The sequence below is a fragment of the Panthera tigris genome, chromosome D1 (assembly GCF_018350195.1).
Source record: "Panthera tigris isolate Pti1 chromosome D1, P.tigris_Pti1_mat1.1, whole genome shotgun sequence".
Taxonomy (NCBI): Eukaryota; Metazoa; Chordata; class Mammalia; order Carnivora; family Felidae; genus Panthera; species Panthera tigris.
Window position 1 is genome coordinate 30,593,407 of NC_056669.1, and position 24,651 is coordinate 30,618,057.

Here is a 24,651-nt window from a genome sequence, read left to right on the forward strand (position 1 = left end):
CCCTCTCCACACTTCCCTTCTTCGCAAGTCAGGGCTGGCTTTCCTCTGGGGACACCATTTCCCACAGTCCTCTTAAGGGAAGGCCACTTGCTGCTTCTCCCAAATGCCAGAGTCGAGGAAGGAGGACCATATTCCCACACCCACTACCCCCGCCCCCCTGTCATAATATTTTCATTCATTCATTTATGAAATGTTCATTGAGGGTCCACTTAGTCTCAGGCTCTCTTTTAGGTGCTAGGGATACCGCAGTCAACAAACAAAATCTTGGCCCCTCCCGGATGCTTATATTCTAGCAGGTAGAGAGATGTTATACATACAAATATGCTGCCACAAGTGCTCTGAAGAAAAGGCTATTTGAAGAAGGTATAGGAAAGAGGGAATGGTGGGTTGGCTTCCTCCACCTGGTCCATGTAATAATACCTTTTCTACAGAGCCTTCTCTACAGAGGCTCTGGCTATCTATTTGCCCCCCAACTGCTTGGTAACCACTTCCTACTTTTAGTTTTTTCCATTCCAGATCCCAGCATCACTGCTATGGTCTGAATATTGTGTCCCCCACCCCTGCCCCATTCCTATGTTGGAAACCTAGACCCTAAGGAAATGGTCTTAGGATGCTGGGCCTTTGGGGTTAGTGAATGAGATTAATGTCCTTATAAAATAAGCCCCAGAAAGATCTCTCATCCCTTCTACCATGTGAAGATACAAACAGAAGCTAGCTATCTGGAGGAGGACCTTCACCAGACCCCAACCGTGCTGGCGCCCTGGTCTCAGACTTCCAGCCTCCAAAAGGTGAGAAAGAAATTTTTGTTGTTATAAGCTACTAGGTCTGTGGTATTTTGTTGTAACTATCTGAATTGACCAAGACAATCTCTCAGAGCATCTTCAATGTCTACAGATGGGCTCATTTAACCCCTAACTTTCTGTTTTTCTGATTACATCAGCTCTAGTGACCCTTACGTCTATGCTCTGGGAACCTACTCTGCAGCCCCATCCAGAACATGTCACTACACCTGGAACACCCACTTCTGAAGTCAGCTAATCTACCTCATGATCACATACACATATCCTTCCAGCTTTCTGACCTCATCCCCATTCCTCTTGTTCCACAGCTTCACTAAGCCCTCTAGGTACTCACTTCCTCTCCTCCAAACCAAACAATCTCTGTCTTTACTTCCTTTTCTATCTCAATGGCCGTTATCTTAGTCATTCTCTTACCCTGAATCTCTCTGGCCGTCTTTTGCACTTCTGCAGCATTTGCCCAGTTAACCTCAAAACAACCAGCCTGTAACCTTTCAATCTGTGAATGCTGTACCACAAGGACACCACCTTGCAGGCGGAGGGGAAAGTACATCAATACAATTTTGCAGCCTCCAAATTGTGGGTGTGTATGACCAATTAAAAATGTCATGCGAATTTGCTCATGCCAGAATCTTCAGGAAATCCTCCTGGGCCAGAAATAAATGCAACAGGCTCTGTCACTAGTCTCTTTGGAAGATCTGTATTAGTAGATACATATGGAAAAACTAATGTGTTTGATGTAAGCAGACTGGCCTGACCTAAAACTAGGGAAAGAGACTAATTTAAATTACAGTTAACAAAGGTAGTCATCAGCTTATCAAAGCTGAAAATCAGAACCCACATTTGAACAACTGTTTAAACACACCCACAATACAGGGATAAAATAGACTTAAAAAAGAAGTATCAAAATACTGTAAGAGGCACTGATAATTTTACTATGGTGTAATTACCTATCCGGTTTTCTAATTTCTTTCTGATTCATACTCTGATCGCCTATACAACAGGTTCTGTGTATGTTACATACTGATCAATGCTCTTGTTAACATACATGCATAGGAGCTGAGAAAAGTAAGTAAACCCAAAAGTGCAAGTTAAACAACCAATCTTACCTCCCAGGCTCATCATGTGAAAACCTTCTCAACACTTCTAATTATGCCAGCTTCTGGGCTACACATTGTATAGAGAACGCCATGACAGCCAATCTTATGGTAGCAGAGTAAAGGTGAGAGGGCAATGCATCGCTATTTTGGTCCTTTCTCTCTCAATTATATACACAAAGAAAAAGTAATAGTCTTAGCTTTTTATTTCTGATTCTAGATAGCATTAATTGGAATGTTAACCTTCTACTAGTTTAGTATGTAAAATATTCCTTCTTGGAAAATTATACCCAAAGAAAACTGAACGGAAATTCTTCCATGGAACTCAGAGTAAATCATTGGTGACCATATTTAGAAGCAGAGGGACCCATTATTATAAGCTATTTATAGTTAATGAACTCTATAAAAACCTTTTCCCAACTGTGGCAGCTTTTGCCATGGCATTCAACATTCTATTTTCCAATTGCAGACTTGCTTTAAAAAGAATTATTCATGCAACATAATCAAGGTTAACTAATTCTGTGGGATCATTTCTCATCTCCTTGAAAATAAATCCTTAAAAAAATTATAGAATGATAGGAATTAACAAGTGACAAAGCAATTCCCTTCCCTTCCAATTCCTTGGGAATTGATAGGGAAGCCTTGTAATTTGTATAATCTCATTTTACACTGTGTGATTGTCTTAATTCCTAGAATTTCTTCTTTATAATTTCTACACTTAAAGAAAGCCTTAACTCCATCAAAACTGACATTTTATTGGCCTAGAAATCAACACAGTTAAGTCAACAGTTAATGGCTAAAATTCCATATAATTTACTATGACAAAGTCATATACTGCTGTTCATTACTCCTTTAGGGAAGAATCAACAATGTTAGCAAATGTAGTAATTTCTGAGATTATTTAATAGTCAGTCTGGATGAGCGATTTATTTATTTTTTTATTTATGTGCAAAATAAAGCTTTGTTGGGGCACTAGGTGGCTCAGCTGCTTAAGTGTCCGACTCTTGATTTTGGCTCAGGTCATGATCTCGGGATCACAGATCATCCTCTGCGCTGACAACATGGAGCCTGCTTGGGATTGTCTCTCTCCCTTTCTCTCTGCTCCTCCTCCACTTGCATGTGCATGCCCTCTCTCTCTCTCTCTCAAAATAAATAAACATAAAAAAATAAAGCTTTGTTATATAGCTTAAAAATCTGCTAGTTTCCTGGCAACTATCAAAAGCTCACTAAATCCTAAATAACTCAACTCTAAACAAATTTTAGAGAAAAGAAATCTAATATATACCAGAAATTTGGTAAATCGTTCAATTATCTGACATGTGAGGAAAGTTACCTGGCGATGTCCGGGTGTGAATCTATCAGAGTGCTAACAAATCGAAAGAACAGAGAGCCCTTCCATTTCACAAATTCTTCCTGTATGAAGAGAAACCGGAATGTTTAAGGATGAATTGTAATATACAAACTTTAAATGCATTCAGTTATAAAACCAACTGTTAACTTTCTTTTGTTTAACATCACACCTGTCAGCTACTCAGTCTGTCTGTGGCACATTAGCGCAATTTGTTAGCACTCACTTCCCAACCATCTTGAAAGCACATACATTTGTTAATCACGAAGAGAAGTGGAAGGATATGTGGGTAGAAGAGCATCATATCTACTCTATTAGGAAAATGACTCAAAGCACATGGCTTTAAAAGGGAGAGTGCCAATGGTGCCTTCGTCAGGTACCTAACCAACCACGTAAAAAAATAAGCCTACAGAACATACTAGAATAGATATACAACTTGGTTAAATGCCTTCTTTTTAAAGATCAAATATTTCCTTCCTCACTATAGGCTAAACATAGGTTCTCAGTGGGAAGAAAAACATTGAATGCTCTGTTCACTGAGAGTTCTGAGTTCACGAAGCTCTTTTGCCCACTAAAATGTCTCATTGGACTCTCAGAGCAACTCTGAAACAGCAGGGCAGATATGATCCTCACTTCACAAAAGAAGAAGTTATGTCTGAGAAGCACTGATTTGTTCAAAGTCAAGAATGACAGAATCGGAACTAGAACTACTGTCCACTGAGCAGGCTAATCCTTGCATGGAGTTTATTTGCAAACATGAAACTTCATTTTGGCTGATGGGATATCTGAACATACACCCAAAACAAGTATTAGGAAGTAACAATCTGTTTAAGAAGGCTGTACAGAACAGTAGAATGATATTTTAAACCAGAGAACAGGCTGATTATTTTTTGATTCTATTACAGAGCAGCACATTTCCTATACTACTCAAATATTCCTTGAAACCAGAAGAAATAGTGGAAGGAAAAAAAAATGACGGGCCCAATTCTCATACATACCTGCAAGAGATTGGTAAGCAAGATGAGTGTCTGCTTTCGGATGAATGGATTTGAATCCTTCAGACACATGGAGATATTGGGAATGTACTTGTCCACCATGACGGTGTACCGGATACAAAGGTCGCACATCACAATGACAACATTGTTGCGAACAGCCACATCATCACACACCTCCAGCTCTCGCACAAGAGCTGGGATGCTCTTCTTTGCAAGATCCTCATGCTGTAAGCACAACTTACCTGTCACAGAAGATGAAGATGTCTTGACTCTAATAACTCTATGCCTAAATTTTCTCCAGATATATCTTGCTATGGATTTTACTTGATCAAAGTTAAAATATCATGTCAATAATCACAAACAAAACAAAATAAAAAACAAACCCATACTACTAAATATAAGGAGGTTCAAAATACCTAAAAATAATGTCCCCCCCGCTCTGGGGGGGGGGGGACCCCTCGGCCCCTCCAGGGTTCCACGAGACATACACTAAGAGATGTTCCTTCACTGGAGTAAAACTATCCTCTTTTTAAAGTCAACATTTGAATTTGAGAGTTATCTACTTCCCTTCAAAATGACTAACAAAATCTAATAGCTAAAAAGTTTAGCAATGAATTCGCAATCTGAGCTAGGCAAACAGGAAAGAATAACCACCTCATTTTATTTCTCGTTCACAGTTAGGAGAAGGAAGGCTGTTGTTGAGTTTTGTTGGTTTGTATTTTTTTGTGACCTGGGGAATGTTTTGCTCTCATTCACAATTCTTAGATTTTTGAAAAATAACTGCTATTACAAAAAATTTCATAAATCCTATCCAGCATAAAATACATAGTTATACTTAAAAAAAAATTAAAGTATAGCACAGAGGTCCACCTTTTCAAGATTAACAACAATTTGAGTCCATGGGGAAATGTTTAATAGCTCATCTACCAGTTCTGGTAAGTATCAGATAAACTATCTCCTTTTATGAACTGAACTGCAAATTTATTTTTTCATTCCCAGAAATCAATGTAGCGCCTGATTCTGATTAGTGTAGTGTCTTGATGAAGACTTTATGGTGCTGCATTATGAGTATTAAAAAACAACCCACAGGACAGGTATAATTGTGATAAATTAACATAAAAAACAAAAGCTCCCTCCAGGGAGTGCCTTGAGTCTGATCATCTAGGGTAGCTGCCAACTGAGGGCTCTCATTATCAGCACTCTGGTATGCCTCTGAGCTGGGGGTTGCTATCAGAATTCCCTTCCAAATTCACAAGAGCTAGAATAAACACTAGCTCCGTGTATGTAACATATTTACTAAGGCTGGCTTATTTGAGACAAAAAGCTACCTATGGAACTAAACTGAACAAACAATACTTTCCCCACATTATTCCCACTTACCCAAGGTAATGATGGCATGTGCTCTGATCACGGAAGGCATGACAGAGCCTCTGACCTGGGAGAGTGGCTGAAACGCTAGGGCTTCACTGCAACCTGGAGGTGATGCTGCTACAAGGAAGGAAAAGAGGACTTATTTACAGTATCTCTCTCAGGGGCCAAGTCCGCCTTAAGATAGCACATGCAGAGGATAATTTCAAGTGCCTTACAATGATCCACATCAACAGAAGAAGCGAGGATGGACTGAATCAGAAGGAAGGCTCGCTTCTCCACTCTGGCTGGACAAAGCTGGGCTATATCTCCCAAGGTAAAAATGTACTTCACCTGAAAAAACAATTGGTTTTGCAATATAATAAGGCAAAAGAAAAATTAACTCTAGCTAGATTAAAGACATGTCAATATTTTTTTGTTCCCCAAATTAAAACAACCATTTTTTTCATAAAAATAGTCACTGTGAAAACTTAGTCATTACTTGCTAAAATTCACTCTACCTTTTATGTCAATATATATAGTTAATATGTTTAATGACTACATAAGTACATTAAAAACTATGATGTTATCATAGTTTACTCCATTATTAATGAACATTTACATTGTTTCTAATCCTTTGCTATTGTTTGCATTCCCTCTGAGGAACACTTTTGCACCTTTAAGTACTGTTCCACTTCCTTAGAAGTAATCTAGGGTTTAAAGGGCATAAAGTTGTTTTACATTTTAAAACATATTTCCAAAGGGTGTTCCTGATTGGTTTACTATTTAGACTCCTATCAAAAACGTGTAAGTGCTAGCTTCCTCAGGCCAGTAAGTGTATGATATTTAAAAAATCCTGAACATGTATCTCTTAGTGGATGAAAGGAATACTTACATTATATTTAAAGAAGAGTGAAGTAAACAATATTATATAGGGCAAAACTTCTCCATATATATTTTGACTGAAAGGTAGATTTTGGTGACATATTTAACAGTTGAAAAGAAAAATCTTAGAAGGAAAAACTCTCTGGTCATGACAAGCATTTTTCTTAGTTTGGGCAGTAGCTGCTCAAATTAGAGGTGCAAGACCCTCTAGAAAGCTTGGGATGGGGCCATCCTATACATCACAGCCCCCTACACTGAAATGTGTGGATTCCTACTGATAATAGTTTTATTACTGAAGTGTTCACATTAATGCCTCAGCACAACCGGTCTCTTGTCACAAATCTCAACATAGTCTTTGGTCTCAAGGTACAAATGTGAGGTGGCAAAGCAGGCAAGCACAGAGGAGAGGAACAGATGAGGAAAATGGCCAGTTCTGGTGAAATGATGGCTTATACTGAAGAGCATGAAGAAGCAGCTTGTTATTTGCTTTACTGAGTGTCAGATGTTGGAGTCAGAATGACTGCAACATGTTTTGTGGACGGTCAGTTACGTGAATCGGGAAATTGCACATTTACTGGCACACAGGACTCTCTGGCACCAACAAAATTTCTAAAGCAGGGTGCCATGTCACCCAATCTTGCTGCTCCAACGTTATTTGTGTTTTTAGTTGTCAAATATTTTACTGTATTATAGGCATGGTTCAGAACGGCTCCACATGATTCCCTAGTTCTACAATCTGATATTCAAACAGCTTAGCAGACACATTAGAATTTAAAAACATATTGAACAAACAAACCAAAAGAACAAGGAGCACCCTCACTTTATTCTTTTCTTGCCCTATTATTTCATAATATGCCCTGTGTTTTCCCTAATGGATCAGGCACCTCACAGGCTCTAACTGGATGAAGTATATCCCATCAAGTTTTCCCCCAGATAATAAGAACATGAGAGAAAAATGTTGGTCGGTCACCAACACAGAAATTCTTCTTTTTAGAAGAGTAAGCTCTAGGCTAGAAAAATCCTTTTCTTGCTAATAGTATTAAAAATACACATTAGAAAGTCATCTTTAGAAAATCCCAGCTGATATAAAGGAAAACAATAGTTAAGAAAAGTAATTACTTACGAACAGGTCTTCATCCACATCCCCAGGGCCACTTTCCTTCAGAACTATGTTGGACAGAGACTGCACACAGGTGGAGAGGACATCCCCACACACCCGCTTCAGTAATTCCTGCAGCAAGTCAAAGGTAATCTCTGAAGGATCCCACACATCTACTAGACTGTCCATGAAACAATTGTCTCAGAAGAAACTCTATGGTCTTCAAAGGCATAAACCATAAGAAGCCTTATGAGAAGCCTCAGCCATCATGCTTTTGGATCTTTGCTCTTTTAGCAATCTGCCTATAAGGACTAAGCAGAATTTACAAAGAACAGTACATATATACAGCATACACACACATATATAGATGCCATAAATATGTATGTGTGTGTGTGTGTGTAGATATCCTATCTTTCTACATGTGCCCTTTAAGAGCAAAAGGCAAATATCTGGGAAGATCTAGCGCCCTAACTGATAAGAGTTCTGTAATAGCAGTGCTGCTCCTTTAATAGAGAAAAACATCACAATTTGTCCAGTATGTGTAGATGGTGAAGTAACTACTATAGTAAATAGTATATTTTCTAAAGACATGGAATAAAAAAAAAAACATTTGTTATCGTTTTGAAATGTATTCCTTAAAGACAAGTTTTCAGTGCTTTTTATTAGTTAAAATAACCTCAAGGGGTCACCACAGCTGGTACACAACACTTCTATGCTAAGCAAGAGAGCTGAATCACATTCTACAACTTTAACTACATTTCCTGTAGGAGGCCAGTCCAAAATACCCAGGTTGAACTAAGTGGCTCCAACCCAAGACTTCCATATTACCCTATGCTCACTTCTCTTTTAGGAATGATTATATTATTCCTAATATTATATATTATGTTGAAATCACCTGTTTCCATGTGTGTCTGCCCTATTATGCTGTGGGTGACTTAGGAAGACACTGTTTTATTTATTTTATTTTAGAGAAAGAACACGAGCAGGGGAGAGGGGTAGAGTGTGGAGAATCTCAAGCAGGTTCCACACTGTCAGCAAGGAGCTGGGGCCCAGCAGCACTACTGCAAAACAGTGTTCAATGTTTACCATTGCAGGAAACTTTCACTATGATCCAAATGTTTTTTAGTCTGACTTGGCCTAAAATGTTTCAAAATGATTGTCTTTATTACTTTTTAAAGAATTATTGCACTTAAGATTTTAATAGGTTGCACAGCCAGGGCAAGAGAGCTTCTGAAATCCATACGCTCTACCCTGGCAAGAAGACAAAGGTTAACTTATGTGAGGCCTCAAGCCTAGAACTGGGCTGGGTGGTTGGACTAGAAACTTTTGGAATAACAGAATCTGGAAGAGAACTGTAATGGTCATCTAATTCTGGGATTCTCTCCACATGGGATTCATATCAAGTTGTTCAGTTTTTCTGTGAACACCTCCAATGACCCAGGACATGTTTTGAGGCAAATCCCTCCTTTGTATGCAGACCTCTGTATGGCTTTTCTTTGGTTGGCCAAAATTTGTCTCCTTGCAATTTCCAGTCATTGGTCCAAATCAGTTCTCTGTGATGCCAAATAAATTTAATTCTTCTTTCATTTTATGGTCCTTCCTGTATTTCAACTTAGCTAGGCAGCCTATCCCACATAGTTGTTCCCTTCTTGCTAAACACCCAGGACCTTTAGCTGTTCCTTATACAACCTGCTTTGTAATCACCTCATCAAATTGCTCTCCCATCAATATATTCAATTTTATCAACATTTCTCTATAGAGTTGCCACTGGAGTTAAATTAGAACATGCTGACTTAGGGGCAGCTGGGTGGCTTAGTCAGTTAAGTATCTGACCCTTTTTTGGCTCAGGTTAAGATCTCACAGTTCATGAGACTGAGCCCCATGTCAGCCTCCTCACTCACAGTGTGGGGCTTGCTTGGGATTCTCTGTCTCCCTCTCTCTGCCCCTCCCCCACTTGAGCGTGCATGCTCTCTCTTTGGCTCAAAATAAATAAACTTTTTTTTTTAAACAGCATATGACTTAGATTTTACCAGTATAAAGAGGGCCATCACCCCTCTTACTATAGACACTATTTCCATTAATACAGTCCAAGATCTCATAGATTTTGTTCAATAGCCACAAAACACTATTTTTTTAAGTTTATTTATTTGAGAGAGAGAGAGAGAAAGCAGGGGAGAGGCAGAGAGAAGGAGAGATAGAATCTCATATAGGCTCCTTGCTGTCAGTGAGGAGTGTGACGTGGGGCTCAATTCCATGAACTGTGAGATCATGACCTGAGCTGAAATCAAGAGTCAGATGCTTAACTGATGGAGTCATCTAGGTGCCCCAGTCACAAAACACTATTAACTGGTACCAAGCTTATAGCAACAATGCCTCCAAACCTATGTCTTTTCATATACAGTGCTGTTGAGCTAGATCCTGATCATCTGTTCTTTGGGCAATTGTTTTTTGCAGTAAAATATAGAATGTTCATTTATAGAGAAAAGAAAAAGAGAAGTATGTTTAGGGGAATCAACCAGGTCACACAGATTTAAAATATCCTAAGGTTCTGTGGGCGCCTGGGTGGCTCAGTCAGTTGAGCATCCGATTTGGGCTCAGGTCATGATCTCGTGGTTCGTGGATTCGAGTCACGCATCAGGCTTTGGGTTGACATCTTAGAGCCTGGAGGCTGCTTTGGATTCTGGGTCTCCCTCTTTCTCTACCCCTCTTTCACTCGTGCTCTGTCTCTGTCTCTCAAAAATAAGTAAATGTTAAAAAGGTGTTTAAAAAAATAAAATATCTTAAGATTCTGGAAAATCTCAGGGCCTTAGTCCAGTGTCTACTACCAAGGGAAGTGGTATTGCCAAAGCTACAATTGTGGCCTTTTTTCTAACATAGTAATAATCTCTCTCCAGTTCTCAATTTTTAAATTTTTTAAATGTTTATTTATTTTTGAGAGAGAGAGAAAGACACAGCACAAGTCAGGGAGGGGAAGAGAGAGGGGAAGACACAGAATCCAAAGCAGGCTCCAGGCTCTGAGCGGTCAGCAGAGCCCAACGCGGGCCTTGAACTCACAAACCTTGAGGTCATGACCTGAGCCAAAGTCGGACACCTAACCAACTGAGCCACCCAGGTGCCCCTCTAGTTCTCAATTTTTAAATGTTAAGATAACTCTGTCTTCCTCACAGACTCTAACAATGATGTAACTAACGACTATGGGCCATTAGTGAGTAAGCCAGTGGCTTCTGGCCCTGACTCCCCCCAAGTACTATAGATCACTCTTCCTCTAGCCAGTGCTGGTGAAGAAAAGACTGGGAAGACAATCAGAGGCCTTAGTTCTAGGCATGGCTCTGCCATTAATCAGATGTGTGCCACTGAGAAATGCGGGATGACTGTTTCATAATCTGCCATATAAATTTTTCCCCAGTTTTCCTATATCATTCTTTCTTTGTGACCACCTTTTTGCTTTGTTTTGACCTGTTTTCTGCTATTCAAATATGCTCCCTACTTAGGTAATGCTCCTTATTTAAAAGTTTTTCTTGGACCAAGAGATAAACGGCTAGAAAAATCAAACAAAACAAGCATCCCTTTCATCAGATGAGCCAAAAGGTAACATGCCAGGAAAACACCAGACACCATTTACATGGAAAGAGCTGGGCATTTTTAGGTAAGTACATTTTAACCTGTTTTAAGTCCTAAGCAAAAAAAAGTTATAATATACTTTCTTATTATATCTGTTCCTACAAATAGAAGATGTAACTTATCAAGGAAGGACTCTCTTTAAGGAACTTATATAAGAAAAGGAAGCAAAGGAATGTAGCTGGGTAGCTCAGATGAAGCAAAGGTATTTTTATTCTGGGAAACTTAAATATATTCCAGCGATTATTTAAATTAACCTTTGGCTTCTAAAATCATCATTTATCACCTGAGCCCTAAAATTTTTCATTATGATTAGCTTTGTCTAGGAGTATATTTCATGATAAAAATAGGATACATGGCAGTAAGATAATTTATTATTAAAACTGATATGGATACCTTTTTAAGGAGTCAAAGTAATGCTCTGTCTCACACAAAACCCTGGTTTGGATTTGTGTGTATGCATCTGTAGAGAACATCAGTTGTAGGCTCTGATAAAGCAAGAGGTGTTAGAGTAACTTAGCCTTCTAGTAACAGGACAGGTACTTTCCAGGAGAATGACCTATCAAATGATCAGAAAACTTCTGATCTCGAGGGAACGCCCTGCCTAGGTGGAGAATCATTGGTTAAGCTTCTTGGATGAGGTAGAAGTGAAGGAGGAGGAGATACAAAGCTATTGTAAGCATCCAGGCTACAACTTGTTAAAAAATAGCTGCGCAGTTTTCATTAGAAAATATATGCCCAGAAGGCATGCCTTCCTAGAAGGCACTTGTACCCAGAACCAAGGTGGTGACTTCCTGAGGGAACCGTGTGTCACGAGTAGCCAAGATCTTCTCAGAGAATGTCAACTGCTTGTCACATAAATGTTTCCTTGTAGTATCAGCTGCTGGGGACTACCCATTTCTTATAGGTTCTCCACCGAGAACACTCCTCAAACTTCACAACAGAGTAACATGTCCAAGTACAGATAAACAACAAACATATCCAGGAGAATTTCTAGTGTACCTGTTCCTCCATTGGTGTCTCTGCAGATGCTCTACAGAGTCTTTGCAAAGTATCAACAGCTGAGCTGATCAACTCTAGAGACCACTGGAATCCATTCAGCTTACACTTGACCACATCTAAAAAGAAATTAAAACCCTCAAAATTTAACTGCTTAAAATATATTTAAAGTGAGAGGCAAAGCTTTTTCAAGATTCCCCAATACACACTCACCAGTCACCTTGTCCCGCACGCTCTTAGGAAGATGCTTTGCGATATGCCCAATAACACATAAAATATGTCCTAAGGTGTTTGGATTGGGATTCTGTTGACTAGGAAAAGGGCATAAGGAATATCAACATACAAATAAACACTGCCACCAACAAAATACTCTCTGGATTGTTAACACTGGAGGAATGTAAGGAAGCATGGTTTAGGAGTCAAGTTGTAGGAGCATTAAGGCACTTAATTTACTTGGACAAAGGGTAAAACTGAAAGCTTAAAACTGATTCTTATTTTTCATGTTTGTTTTTATGCCAGAATTTAAAGACCTGTGTATACAAACGGTTAGGAAACGCCCACTTCCTTAAGGCATGAGCTTTGTTTCCAAGAATCTTTAGTGTCTATCAACAACTATATTATAAGCATGCAAACCTGCTGATTTTCTCCCAGGACTCTATTATTTTGGTATAGTCCAGCTTGGGTGATGAGCAAGCAATCTTGGAAAGCAGCATCCAGGCTGGTGCAGAATGTTCTGTGCCAGTGTAGGATATCACATTGTTTATAAAACTGGATGAGAATTTCTCTTTCTTGGACCAGATATGAAAAGCCTTATTTAAATAGCGGCTGGAAAAAAGATGGGAAAGCAGAATTGTAACTGTAAATATACAAAACTGTTCAGAACAGCCCTCAGTGAAAGGTTATCAACTTCTGCTGCTCCAGGACTCCCCTGGCATATGAAAGCCAATGCAGAAGTTCCTGGCTAGTGACATATTTGATAACAAATCAGGTATCTTTAAAATTTTTATTACACAGAATAAGATATATTTATTTCTCCCCTTCTAAAGTATTTCTTTTTAAAGCAAAGAATAAAATTTCGTAATTCACTTGAGACCCTTCTTATCCTCATTCCCTCCCAAATTTCTATACAAACATTAAGGGATAGGTTACCAATAACAAATACATCCACAGTTTATAGGGTTTTAGTGACAAAAAAAAATGTAGACAGTGTTGTTTTTTGAATGGAAGGAATGGATAGAAATGGCACCCTAGCATTTAAATATGGTGATATTAAACAAGCTAAACTTTGCCATGACCCACCAATACCATTCAGAAATCCATATTTCAAACACTTTAAAAGTAAAACAAAAAAAAAAAATACTTCTGGTATATTAAAGTGCTTGTGTTATGTCACTTGTTGTTTTAAGTAATTTATTTGACTTCCTCCCACAGCACTGGATGAGAAAACATTACCCATGGCACAAATGCAGTGTTATATATCTAAGTAAAGTGAAAAATACACTTCTTCCCACAATTAATTTTTCTTAGACTGCTAGGAACACACATGTGATCACACAATGCGTCCACACATGCTCACACACACCCCAACACTTTCTCATTAAATGAAAAAAAAAAAAAAAGGAATTCTAAAAGCATCAGAAGGCAACTGTAACAAAATAAACACATCTATATACAATAAGCATGCCCATATAAATTGTTTTAATAAATTACCTATTGTTAAAAAATCTGTCTATAAACATCTAGAGTTTTACTGCAGATAACTCGTAACTCATATATGATTATGGTCCAAAAACAACACATGGAATCAGTAAATATTTTAAAATTTATTAAAAAGAATCACACAAAATATTAAGTAATGTTTACTATAAGACGTGAACAGAATGGGGAAAAATTCTCTGAACTTCCAGTTGAAACCTCAAATTTGGCTCTTAGGACAACTCACACCCTTCCACATGAGTTGAACAGTTTCCAAAGCCTCCCTCATTTAGCTTACCCCTCAATTAGCCCCACTGTTGATCATAAGCCACTCCCTACCAAGTCAGAATGTTTTCAATAGAGAGCAACCTGTGTCTTTTGTACGGCACCACTGACCTCTATCCTAGTATCAAAATCAATCCACTCTCTTTAGTCTCCATTTTCCATGACCTCTACTAGACATTATTGACCATTCTCTCTGCCCTTGTACTCTGGTCTACTTATTGGATCTCTGTTCTTTTCCCTTCACTAATTCCTTTTTTCAAATCACTCTTATGGCTGATTTTGAAAAGTTCTATTCTTAGTCCTCTTATCTACAACTGAACGCTGGGTGATCTCATCCATTACCAAAAGCTCTCCACTCAGACATGTCAAAGCATTGCAAGCACACATTTAAATTGGGCTCCATCTCCTGCCTTTGCTTTCCATACCTCAGTCAACAGTAATCCCATTGACCAGTTATTTTGGATAGCCTCATGGAGCCTTCAGGCCTCTAAGCCTTTGCATTGTTATTTTCTGTCTGGAAACTCTATTATGGCTGCCTGGTTAATTTCTATTTATTCCACTTCTGGGAATAATTCACCTCTTGCCACCATTAATAGCTAAAACAAGGAAAAAGATTAACAAACAAAAACAAAGACAAAAAACTACCAAACTGCTCTATGCCCTCCCTCTTTGCTCCTAAAAGTCTACCAAAACTGTGAATTTATTTGGTCTCTTTCCACTAGACTGTGAGCAACCTGAGTAGAGGAAGTACACTGATCTCTTTCAACCCTCAAATCAAACCTTTACCACCTCTGTACTTCCCCTTGTTAAACATCTTTAAATATACCCCATTCTCTTCATGCCCACTGCCTTATCCTTGATGCAGGCCCTCATCACCTTTAACTTAAATCACTTCAGTGGTAGCCTGTTTTCTTAGATTCTAGTCAGCTCCTGGTCACCCAACATAAGCACCTTTGCTACCCTTCCTGTGAAACTGAATAGAGGAAACCTCACTGGCAGTGGAGCTGGGAGGCCAGCATGGTGAGCTCTCATGCCTACCACTGGTCATCAACTGCAAACCCAACAGGAAGGGATAGGACTCCCATACCCAAGAGGAACAAACAAGCTGCCCTTTACTACTCCAGCAAGAGGAAGGATTTCTTCTTGCCCAGCAACAGCCCGGCCAATGAGAGTCTGTCACAACTCTGCCATTGAGAAACCATCGCCACCTTGAACTCTCACTTTCTTTCAATGGACTTTTCTTCAAAGCAGCCCCTCCCAACTTTCTCTTTTTTAAGAAGAACAGTTCTTTCCTTTGATTTCCAGATTTTCTTGTGGTTTGTCACAGTGTGCTTGTTTCGAATTGCAATTCTGTGCTACTTCCATATAAACCCATTTTGCTGGTAAAATAACTGGGTGTTTTATTTTCAAGATTAACACTTCCTAAAATATAAAACCCTGTATTACCCATCCACTTCATATTCACCAGCAGCCTCCCCCTGCCCACTCTGTTTTCTCTAAAGTCAAACTTCTCAGAATGCTATGTTACAACTCTGCAGTATCTGGGCTCTGCTTAACTTCTCCAGTTTCATTTTATATCCAGCCAGCCCTATTTCCCCAGCAGTGAAATCCTCTGGCTCCTGAACAGTGCACACTGTTTATGCTTCTATGGCTTTGCACCAGCTGTTTCTTTTACATGGACATACCCTTTTGCCCCCTTATGAACCTTCAAGATTCAAATTCAAAATTCATCTGTTCTGTGAAGTCTCTTTTCCTGAACATTCACTGATGTTTCTAGTTACTTTCTGTTTATCAAAGAACAAGTCACAAATTTTGTTTACAAATGTTTCTAGAACTCTATTCTGCTAGCCCTCACATTTCTTAATACTCCTTTTTGAAAAATTCATTCTCAAGTTCAGTGGCTCTCATACTTTTTCATTTATGGGTGCCTTTTTTTTTCTTTTTCTGGGCACTTTTGAACTCAAAACCTACAGACCACCTTGAAGAGCTTTGGTTTTGTGGGCCATCATATCTATCAATATTTGTTGTGCCAAAATTAAAACTGAGAAATTTAAAAATATTTATCTATTAATCTAAAAATAATAATAAGCCAATTACATGTTAACAGATGCACTGCTTTACAAAAACAAGTTAACAATCTTTCTCAAAACAAAATAAACTTGGTGAAAAGAGTGTCATTGCTCTATACTTTCGTAAATCTATTTAAAGTCTGGCTTAAATAGAAGACAGGTGCATTACTGTAACTGCTTCTGCATTCAATTTGCTTCAATATCATCATACGGTTCTAGAAAACTGTACTGTACTTCTGTGAAAGAATAAAAGTGAAAAATGGCATATATCATCTTAATATTATGATCAAAACAGTCTGAGCTCATGAATCCATCCATTACACTTTGAGAATTTGTACCATAGCTCATTTTCTATAATGGTTATTCCAAAACTTCTTTACACTTAAGACCCTAATTCTATACTCTCCTTCCTAACTTTGGGCAAATATTTTTTTTTTCCTTTTGTTAAAATAGATAATAGAGTTTTTACCATTTTAACCATTTTCAGGTGTACAGTTCAGTGGTGTTAAGCACATTCACACTGTTGTGCAATTATCCATCTCCAGAACTCTGTTATCACCTCATACTGAAACTCTGTACCCATTTAACAGTAACTCCCCATTGCCTTCTCCACAGCCCCTGATAAGCACCTTTCTACTTTTTGTCTTTAAGCATTTGACTATCTTATATATCTCAAATAAGTGGAATCATCATTAATTGTCCTTTTGTATTAGGCCTATTTCACTCAGCATGTTTTCAAGGTTCATCCATAGTGTAGCATGCATCAACATTGTTACTTTTTTAGGCTGAAAAATATCGTGTTGTATGCGTATACCACATTTTGTTTGTCCTTTCACTCATCCATGGACAGCTGGGGTATTTCCACCTTTCTGGCTACTGTGTACAATGCTCTGACACTGCTGTACTGAGTAAATATTCTATTACTGTACTGAGAAGAGAAGGTGAGGAAGCTCTAGCATTCATATGATTTCCTCCTTTGTACTTTTCTTCTTGTATTTTTTTTTTCAATGTTTATTTTTGAGAGAGGGACAGAGTGCAAGCGGGGGAGGGGCAGAGAGAGGGACACAGAATCTGAAGCAGGCTCCAGGCTCCTAGCTGTCAGCTCAGAGCCTGATATGGGGCTCTGACTCACAAACTGTGGGATCATGACCTGAGCTGAGTCGGACACTCAACTGACTGAGCCACTCAGGTGCTCCCCTTCCTGTATTTTTTTGTTTCCTTTTATTTCTGAAGTTCTCTCCTTCTACCTTATAAAGTGAGTCCTTTCATATAATATTGTTCTTTTTCAGAAACTCCACTAAGTATTCCTTTCATTCATCCTCAGTATTTTCTATCTCCCCCTTTCCTTCTGACTTCAAATACATATAAGCACATTCCCTTATGTGAAAATAAAAAACAAGGCCTGTGAAGGAAACTATGGCACATCTTAATTGCAGGTAAGCTAAAGACCTAAACATAAAAGGAAGAAAGAAAAAAACAAACTTCTAGATTATATGGGAGAATATATGACCCTGAGGTAGGAAAAGTACTTCTCTAAAAAATATATTAACCATAAGGAAAACCACTGACAAAATGAACTCATCAAAAGATACCATCAGGAGAGTAAAAAGGCAAATCATGAGGTAGAAAAGGACATTTGCAATACATATAACAATGGCTTGTCTACAGAATATATAGTGAACACTTTCAGATGAGCAAGCAAAAAAGAGTGACAGTCTAAAAGGAAGGCCAGTGGGGCACGTGGGTGGCTTAGTCAGTTAAGTGTCCGACTTCAGCTCAGGTCATGATCTCACAGTCCGTGAGTTCGAGCCCCATGTCAGGCTCTGTGCTGCCAGCTCAGAGCCTGGAGCCTGCTTCGTATTCTGTGTCTCCCTCTCTCTCTGCCCCTCCCCTGCTCATGCTCTGTCTCAAAAATAAATAAAAACATTAAAAAAATAAAAATAGAAAAATAAAAGGAAGGCTAGAGACCTGAGTAGGTAATTCATAAATGTGAACATTATAAATCCCACACCTACTAGAATGCAATGTAAATTGGTACGACCCCTCTGGAAAACTTTCTTGCAGTATCCATTAGAGGTGCCTAAAAATGTACTCAACAACACTGTTCCTGGGTATATAACCAACAGAAATGCATGTACCTGTGTATCAACAAATGTGTACAGGAATATCCATAGCAGCATTATATATAATATTTTAAAAATTGAAACAACTCAATTATCAACAGAATGGATAATTATGTTTTATTCATTAAATCATACACACACACACACACAACTGCAATGAAAGTGAATATGCTATAGCTACACACGATAACGTGAATGAGCCTTCTATTGTTTTGAGTATTAGGAGTCAGATACACAAAGAATATATACCACATAATTCCATTTATATAAAGTCGTAGAACAGAGGAGACTAATCACAGCAGTGGTTACCTTTGACAAGGGAAGGACAGTGATGGGAAGGAGTGTGAGGGTATTACTTGGGCTTAGCAATGTTCTATTTCTTGACCTGGGAGGTAGTTACATGGGTATATTTTCTTTTTTATACTTACTGACCTATGTACTGACCTACTATACTTTTCTATGCATGTTATATTCCAGTATAAAAGTTTTATAAAAATAAAAATAAATGAAATAAACCTCCCAACAGCATCTCATGAGCTATATATATAGTAGGCCTCTCCTGCTTTTTTGTGAAGAATGGCTACTACTTTTTATGCTGAATTTTAATATGTTGGGGTTGCTTATTGAGATGTCCCTAAGAAAATCAAAAAAGTAAGTGATTCTATTGCTAGCTAAATTCTCCTCTCTTCTAAGAATTTCAGCCAAGCATATATTTAATGAATGAATATGCTTTCAGTCATAGTGTTTTAATACAAAAAGGGACCTGAAGAGATCATGTAATCCAACTGGCTGCTCTTACAAATGGGAAAACCAACGTTCAGAGAGATTAGGTGATTTTTGCCAGGACCACAGAACAGTATTTTATGATCAAAAAAATCTATTACATTTCTATTGTATGATAATTCCTCCATAACTACATGTAAATAAATAGGAAAGTGTTTCCTACATGATAAAAAAAAAAAGGAAAAAAATAGTCAAACTGATTGTAAGATTACTGCAATATAGATTAAAATATACTGTTATAGGTGCTAACTCCTCATTACAGTGTTCACTGTATAGTGTACACTCGGCAAATGTTATCTAACGGGAAAGAATACTGCAGTGGTATTAAGTCAACTAATCCAATAAAATGTCAGAAGTTTAATTTCTAAGAACTAAGAAGTCATCTTTCATACAAACTAGTATTATAGAAAGTTAATATTAATACATCATATCCATCAGTGCTTTCTACTATATATTAAGACATCAATTAAAACTAAAATCACTCAGAGAAAAGCAAAGGAGGAGATCAAAGGCTTCACAGAAAATTGTCATCATGAAAATGCTAGATTTGAATTGGGTCAAAAAAAAAAAAAAAAAAAAAAAAAGACCAAAATCGAGTCTTCACATATACTAAGTAATTTGGAAAGCTGATTTTCCAAGATCAATACAGAAATATTTTTAAAAAAATGTTTATTTTTTTATTTTGAGAGAGGGTCAGACAGCGTGCACATGTGCAAGAGGAGGAAGGGCAGACAGAGGGAGAGAATCCTAAGCAGGCTCTGCACTGTCAGCACAGAATCCTATGCAGGGCTCAATCCCATGACCATGAGATCATGACCTGAGCTAAAATCAAGAGTCATATACTAAACTCACTGAGCCACCCAGGTACCCCTAATACAGAAATTTTAATAACAACTTTTATGGCTTTCTATAAGGAAAACAAATCACACAATTAACATACCTCAGTTCCTGGTTTTCTGTACTAAGGAGAGTAAGAAGTGCCCAAGCCAGTACCTGGCTGTTGTCTCCAGTATGGAATTTATTATAATGCTTAATGTTCTGCAACAGGAGCTGGTCAAGGCATTCCAGAGCCTTTTCCTGCACAGTGCTCTCACAGTCCATCACAGCTGGAATGATCCCTGTTAGCCAGGCTTTCTGTATCTGGACACATCCAGGCTGGGCCTTAGGAATTAAACATCATGAAATCATAAAGAAGTCTGATGCTAGCAGAAGTCTAAACATGTATCAGTGAGGCTGTGGTCAATGTTTTGAGACTTGTGTGTGGTCACACACACAAGTACAAATAAACAAGTGAAAAAAAAAATCAACACTTGAAATATATATTAAAACAAAGTTCAATCTCCAGTTACTGTATATCAGTGAATACTGAAATTTTAAACTTAGACAGTCATTACTGTATTATTACAGTAAATCAGCACTTTTTGGTAATTACATTATTTTTTTTAATATTTATTTATTTTTGAGAGAGAGAGAGTGAGTGAGCAAGAGCCAGGGAGGGGCAGAGAGGAAAGGAGACACAGAATCCGAAGCAGGCTCCAGGCTCCGAGCTGTTAGCACAGAGCCGGACGCAGGGCTCAAACTCATTAATGGTGAGACCATGACCCGAGCCAAAGTCAGATGCTGAACCAACTGAGCCACCCAGGTGCCCTGATAATTTAAGATCAAGAGGAAATAAAAAATATTTATCCCAAAGAGAAATTAAAATAGATGCTGACAGAGGAAGTCAAAGTATGCATTGTTTAATGCTTTCTATCACAAAATAAAGAAATAAACAGGCTTTAAAAATTTTCAAAAGCTCATTATTTGGCAGACGTAAATTATATATTGGATTAGTGGATCTGCTATTTTGACAGTATCATCTAATAGGTCTTAATGTTCAAAAATTAATCTAGGCCTCTGGCCTAACCAAATCTATTTTACCACTCATATTTCTATGTGAGATTTAAGCTGAAGTCAAGAAAAGGCTAATCACTAGCATTCTCTAGCATGAGTCCATAATTATATTAACATGAGACATAATCATATGTAATTGAAACATACCTCTTCTGTTCCACTGTATAGTCCTTCAGTAGACCTGGTAGAATTTCCAATAGTCAATTTAATATTTTGCAAAAGGCAATTATTAGGCTGATTTATTTATTTATTTATTTATTTATTGAATGTGTGTGTGTGAGAGAGACAGAGAGATAGAGAGAGAGAAAGAGAGAAAGTTACATACGTGTGAGAAGGAGGAGGGGTGAACAGGGGGCAGTGTAGAGGGAGAGGGAGAGGGAGAGAGAAACTTAAGCAAGCTCCACTGGGCATGGAGCCTAGACACAGGACTCGAACTCATGACCCTGAGATCATGACCTGAGCCAAAATCAAGAATCGGGCACTTAACCAACTGAGCCCCCCAGGCACCCTGTATGCTGAATTATTTTTAATGTAAAAACACACTGTCTCTCACCATGAGAAGTTCAGTAAGAGACTGTAAGGCCTGCTTTCGGACAGACACTGCAGGGTCCCGACACTGGTCCTGCAGAAGCAATAGCTCTTCTTTCATACCCAAGATGTCACAGTGTTTCAAAATACTCACTAATACCTAGAAGAAGCATATGTAACATGAATTATGTATAGAAAAAAGACTTATGTATAGAAAAAAGACACACTGTAGACAAAAATAAGACTTAAGTCTGTGGTTCTTAACATTTCTGAGGTACAGATCCATCCCTCCACCCAGTAACATCCCACCTTTTCAGAATCTGATGAAAGCTCAGGCCTCTCTCTGGAGAAAGTCTGACATACATTTATATAAACAAGCATTTACAGACCATTTTGGGGGTTACATGCACCCTATTAAAATTCATTCATGGTCCCCAGATTAAGAATCCCTATTCTAAAATGAGAAATTAAGAATATAAATATGTAATTCTTTTAAAAATTTTTGTATTAAAAAAAAATTTTTAATGTTTATTTTTGAAAGAGAGAGAGAGAGAGAGCGAGAGAGCGAGCGCACCAGTGCGGGAGGGCCATAGAGAGAGAGGGAAACACAGAATCCGAAACAGGCTCCAGGCTCTGACCTGTCAGCACAGAGCCTGTCCCAGGGCCTGAACTCACAAACCGCAAGATCACGACCTGAACCAAAGTCGGATGCTTAACCAACTGAGCCATCCAGGTGCCCCAAAATATGCAATTCTTAAAGTCAACAACCCAGCAGGAATTTTAAAAACAGATAAACCTTTTAGTTCATCTCTGTAATTTATACATACAATGGGATCAAAATGAACAAATGTTAGGTGAAAAACAAGTTAAATAATGAGCATGGCAAAATTTTTATGAAATATTTCCAGATCTTCAGTGCTTGAAAAAAGAGCACATTCAAGAATACCTAGAAAAACTCACACCTGGAGTGCAGACTTCCGGACATTGGTCTTCTCATCCCTAATTCTCTTTTTCAGCATTCCCATGACACATCTCACTGTTGAGGAAATGCCAAAGAATCATTATACAGTCTGAGAAAAACTATATTTATAGCATCTAACATCTCACCACACAGTTCTGAGAAAATACTCTAAAAAACTGACTAATTAGCTTGTTTTAAATCCTGAGAAATCTGAGTATGAAATAATGTAGGAAAAAAAAGAAAAGTCAAATAATTAGGTATTCACAATAATGCAAAGGGCACAGTATTATAATTTTAAAAGGGCACAAATTCTGAAATATTAAAAATTCAGTTTTAAATCCTGGCTCTTACATCTAAAATTCTGAATGAATTATTTGGCTCTTCTATTTTATTTAGCTACAAAAAAGGAATATCCAAATCATAATTTTTTTTTAAGACTAAAGATAAATAGCAGCTTTAAAACTTTTTTTTTTTTTAAATCTTTATTTATTTTTGAGGGAGAAACAGTGTGAGCAGAGAGGAACAGAGAGAAAGGGAGACACAGAATCCGAAGCAGTCTCCAGGCTCTGAGCTGTCAGCACAGAGACCAACACGGGGCCCAAACTCATGAACCGTGAGATCATGACATGAGCCCAAGTCAGACGCTCAACCAACTGAGCCACCCAGGTGCCCCTAAAACTTTTTGATCACAGGCCCCTTTACACTACTAAAAAATCACTGAAGACTTCTAAGGGCTTTTTTGGTAAAAATCTCCAGTTAAGAGATTTAATAGTTCATTTTAAAAAAGGAAGATATGCCACTATGCACAGTATATTTTTAAATAAAAAATAACTATATTTCCCCTCCAAAAAAAATTTAGTGAAAATAATAGCACTGTTTTACATCTTTGCAAACTCTTTAATGTCTGGCTAAATAAAAAATATCTAGATTCTCATCTCTACTTCAAAATCATAATGCTGAAGAGTACAAGTCTTGATATTATTATGAAAAAAAATATTAACTTCAAGGACCTGCTAAAGGATATTATGATATTATTATGAAAACAATATTAATTTGAAGGATTGGCTGAGAGAAGCTAAGGGATCCCAAACTACTCGGAGAGCCGCTGATGTTTAAGGAAGTATGTTACAAAACGAAATGATGGGAAACAATAGAAAACATCAATGAAATCAAAAGTAGGTTCCTTGAAAAAGATAAACAAAATCAACAAACTTTTAGCTAGACTAAGAAAAAAAATAGAAGATTCAAATTGCTAAAATCAGGAAAGAATGAGGAAACATTACTGCTGCCATTACAGAAATAAAAAGGATTTGCAAAGAAATACTATGAAAAATTTTATGTTATATTAAGTAATCTGGATGAAATGAACAAATTTTTACAAAGATAAAAACTATGGACATTGACTCAAGAAGAAATAGTCTGAATATACCCATAACAAGTAAAGAGATTGAATTGGAAATCGAAAACCTTCTCACACGTGTACAGAAGTCCAGGACCAGATGGCTTTACTGGAGAATTCTACCAAATGTTAAAACAAATATGAGCACCCATTCTTCATAAACACTTAAAAAAACGGTAGAAAACACTTCCTACCTCATTCTATTAAGCCAGTATTACCCTGAGAGCAAAACCAGATAAATACATGTCAAGAAAAGTAAACAATAGACCAAAATCTCCTGCAAATACACACATGATATCTTCAACAAAATATCAACAAATCAAATCTAGCAAGATGCAAAAAGGATTATATACCATGCTTGGGATTTATACCAGGAATGAAATCTTGGCTCAACATGAAAATCAATCAATGTAATAAAAAACCACAGCAATATAATAAAGGACAAAGACCACATGATATTCTCCACAGATGAGGAAAATGCATTTGTAAAACCCAACACCATTCCATAATAAAAACACTCAACAAACTCAGAAGAGAAGGAAACTCTGTCACACTGATAAAAGCCATTCTGAAAAAAACTCACAGCTAACATCACTCTCAATGGTGGAAGACTGAAAGCTAAGTACAGAAGAAAGATGAGGATGTCTGCTCTCCCCAATTCTTTTCAACATTGTACAGAGGTCCTTGCCAGGGAAAGTAGGCAAGGAAAAGACAGAAAAGATATCCAGAT

The 24,651-nt window shown here is 37.8% G+C and overlaps 1 protein-coding gene across 4 annotated transcripts in view; it reads right to left on the reverse strand.

The window, feature by feature from the left end:
* Window positions 1–24,651, reverse strand: part of NCAPD3 (non-SMC condensin II complex subunit D3) — a 64,500-nt gene that overhangs the window by 15,516 nt on the left and 24,333 nt on the right. For 2 of the 4 annotated variants that reach the window (XM_042958870.1, XM_042958869.1), the window contains exons 14-24: window positions 22,524–22,597; window positions 21,587–21,721; window positions 20,081–20,301; window positions 12,819–13,010; window positions 12,399–12,496; window positions 12,189–12,304; window positions 7,593–7,700; window positions 5,824–5,938; window positions 5,618–5,746; window positions 4,241–4,479; window positions 3,228–3,307 (exon numbers count right to left, since the gene is read on the reverse strand). In XM_042958870.1, coding sequence (XP_042814804.1) covers window positions 3,228–3,307; window positions 4,241–4,479; window positions 5,618–5,746; window positions 5,824–5,938; window positions 7,593–7,700; window positions 12,189–12,304; window positions 12,399–12,496; window positions 12,819–13,010; window positions 20,081–20,301; window positions 21,587–21,721; window positions 22,524–22,597 — 1,507 coding nt within the window. The remainder of the gene's footprint in view (window positions 1–3,227; window positions 3,308–4,240; window positions 4,480–5,617; window positions 5,747–5,823; window positions 5,939–7,592; window positions 7,701–12,188; window positions 12,305–12,398; window positions 12,497–12,818; window positions 13,011–20,080; window positions 20,302–21,586; window positions 21,722–22,523; window positions 22,598–24,651) is intronic. The other 2 variants (XM_007082666.3, XM_007082665.3) reach the window with 2 other exon arrangements.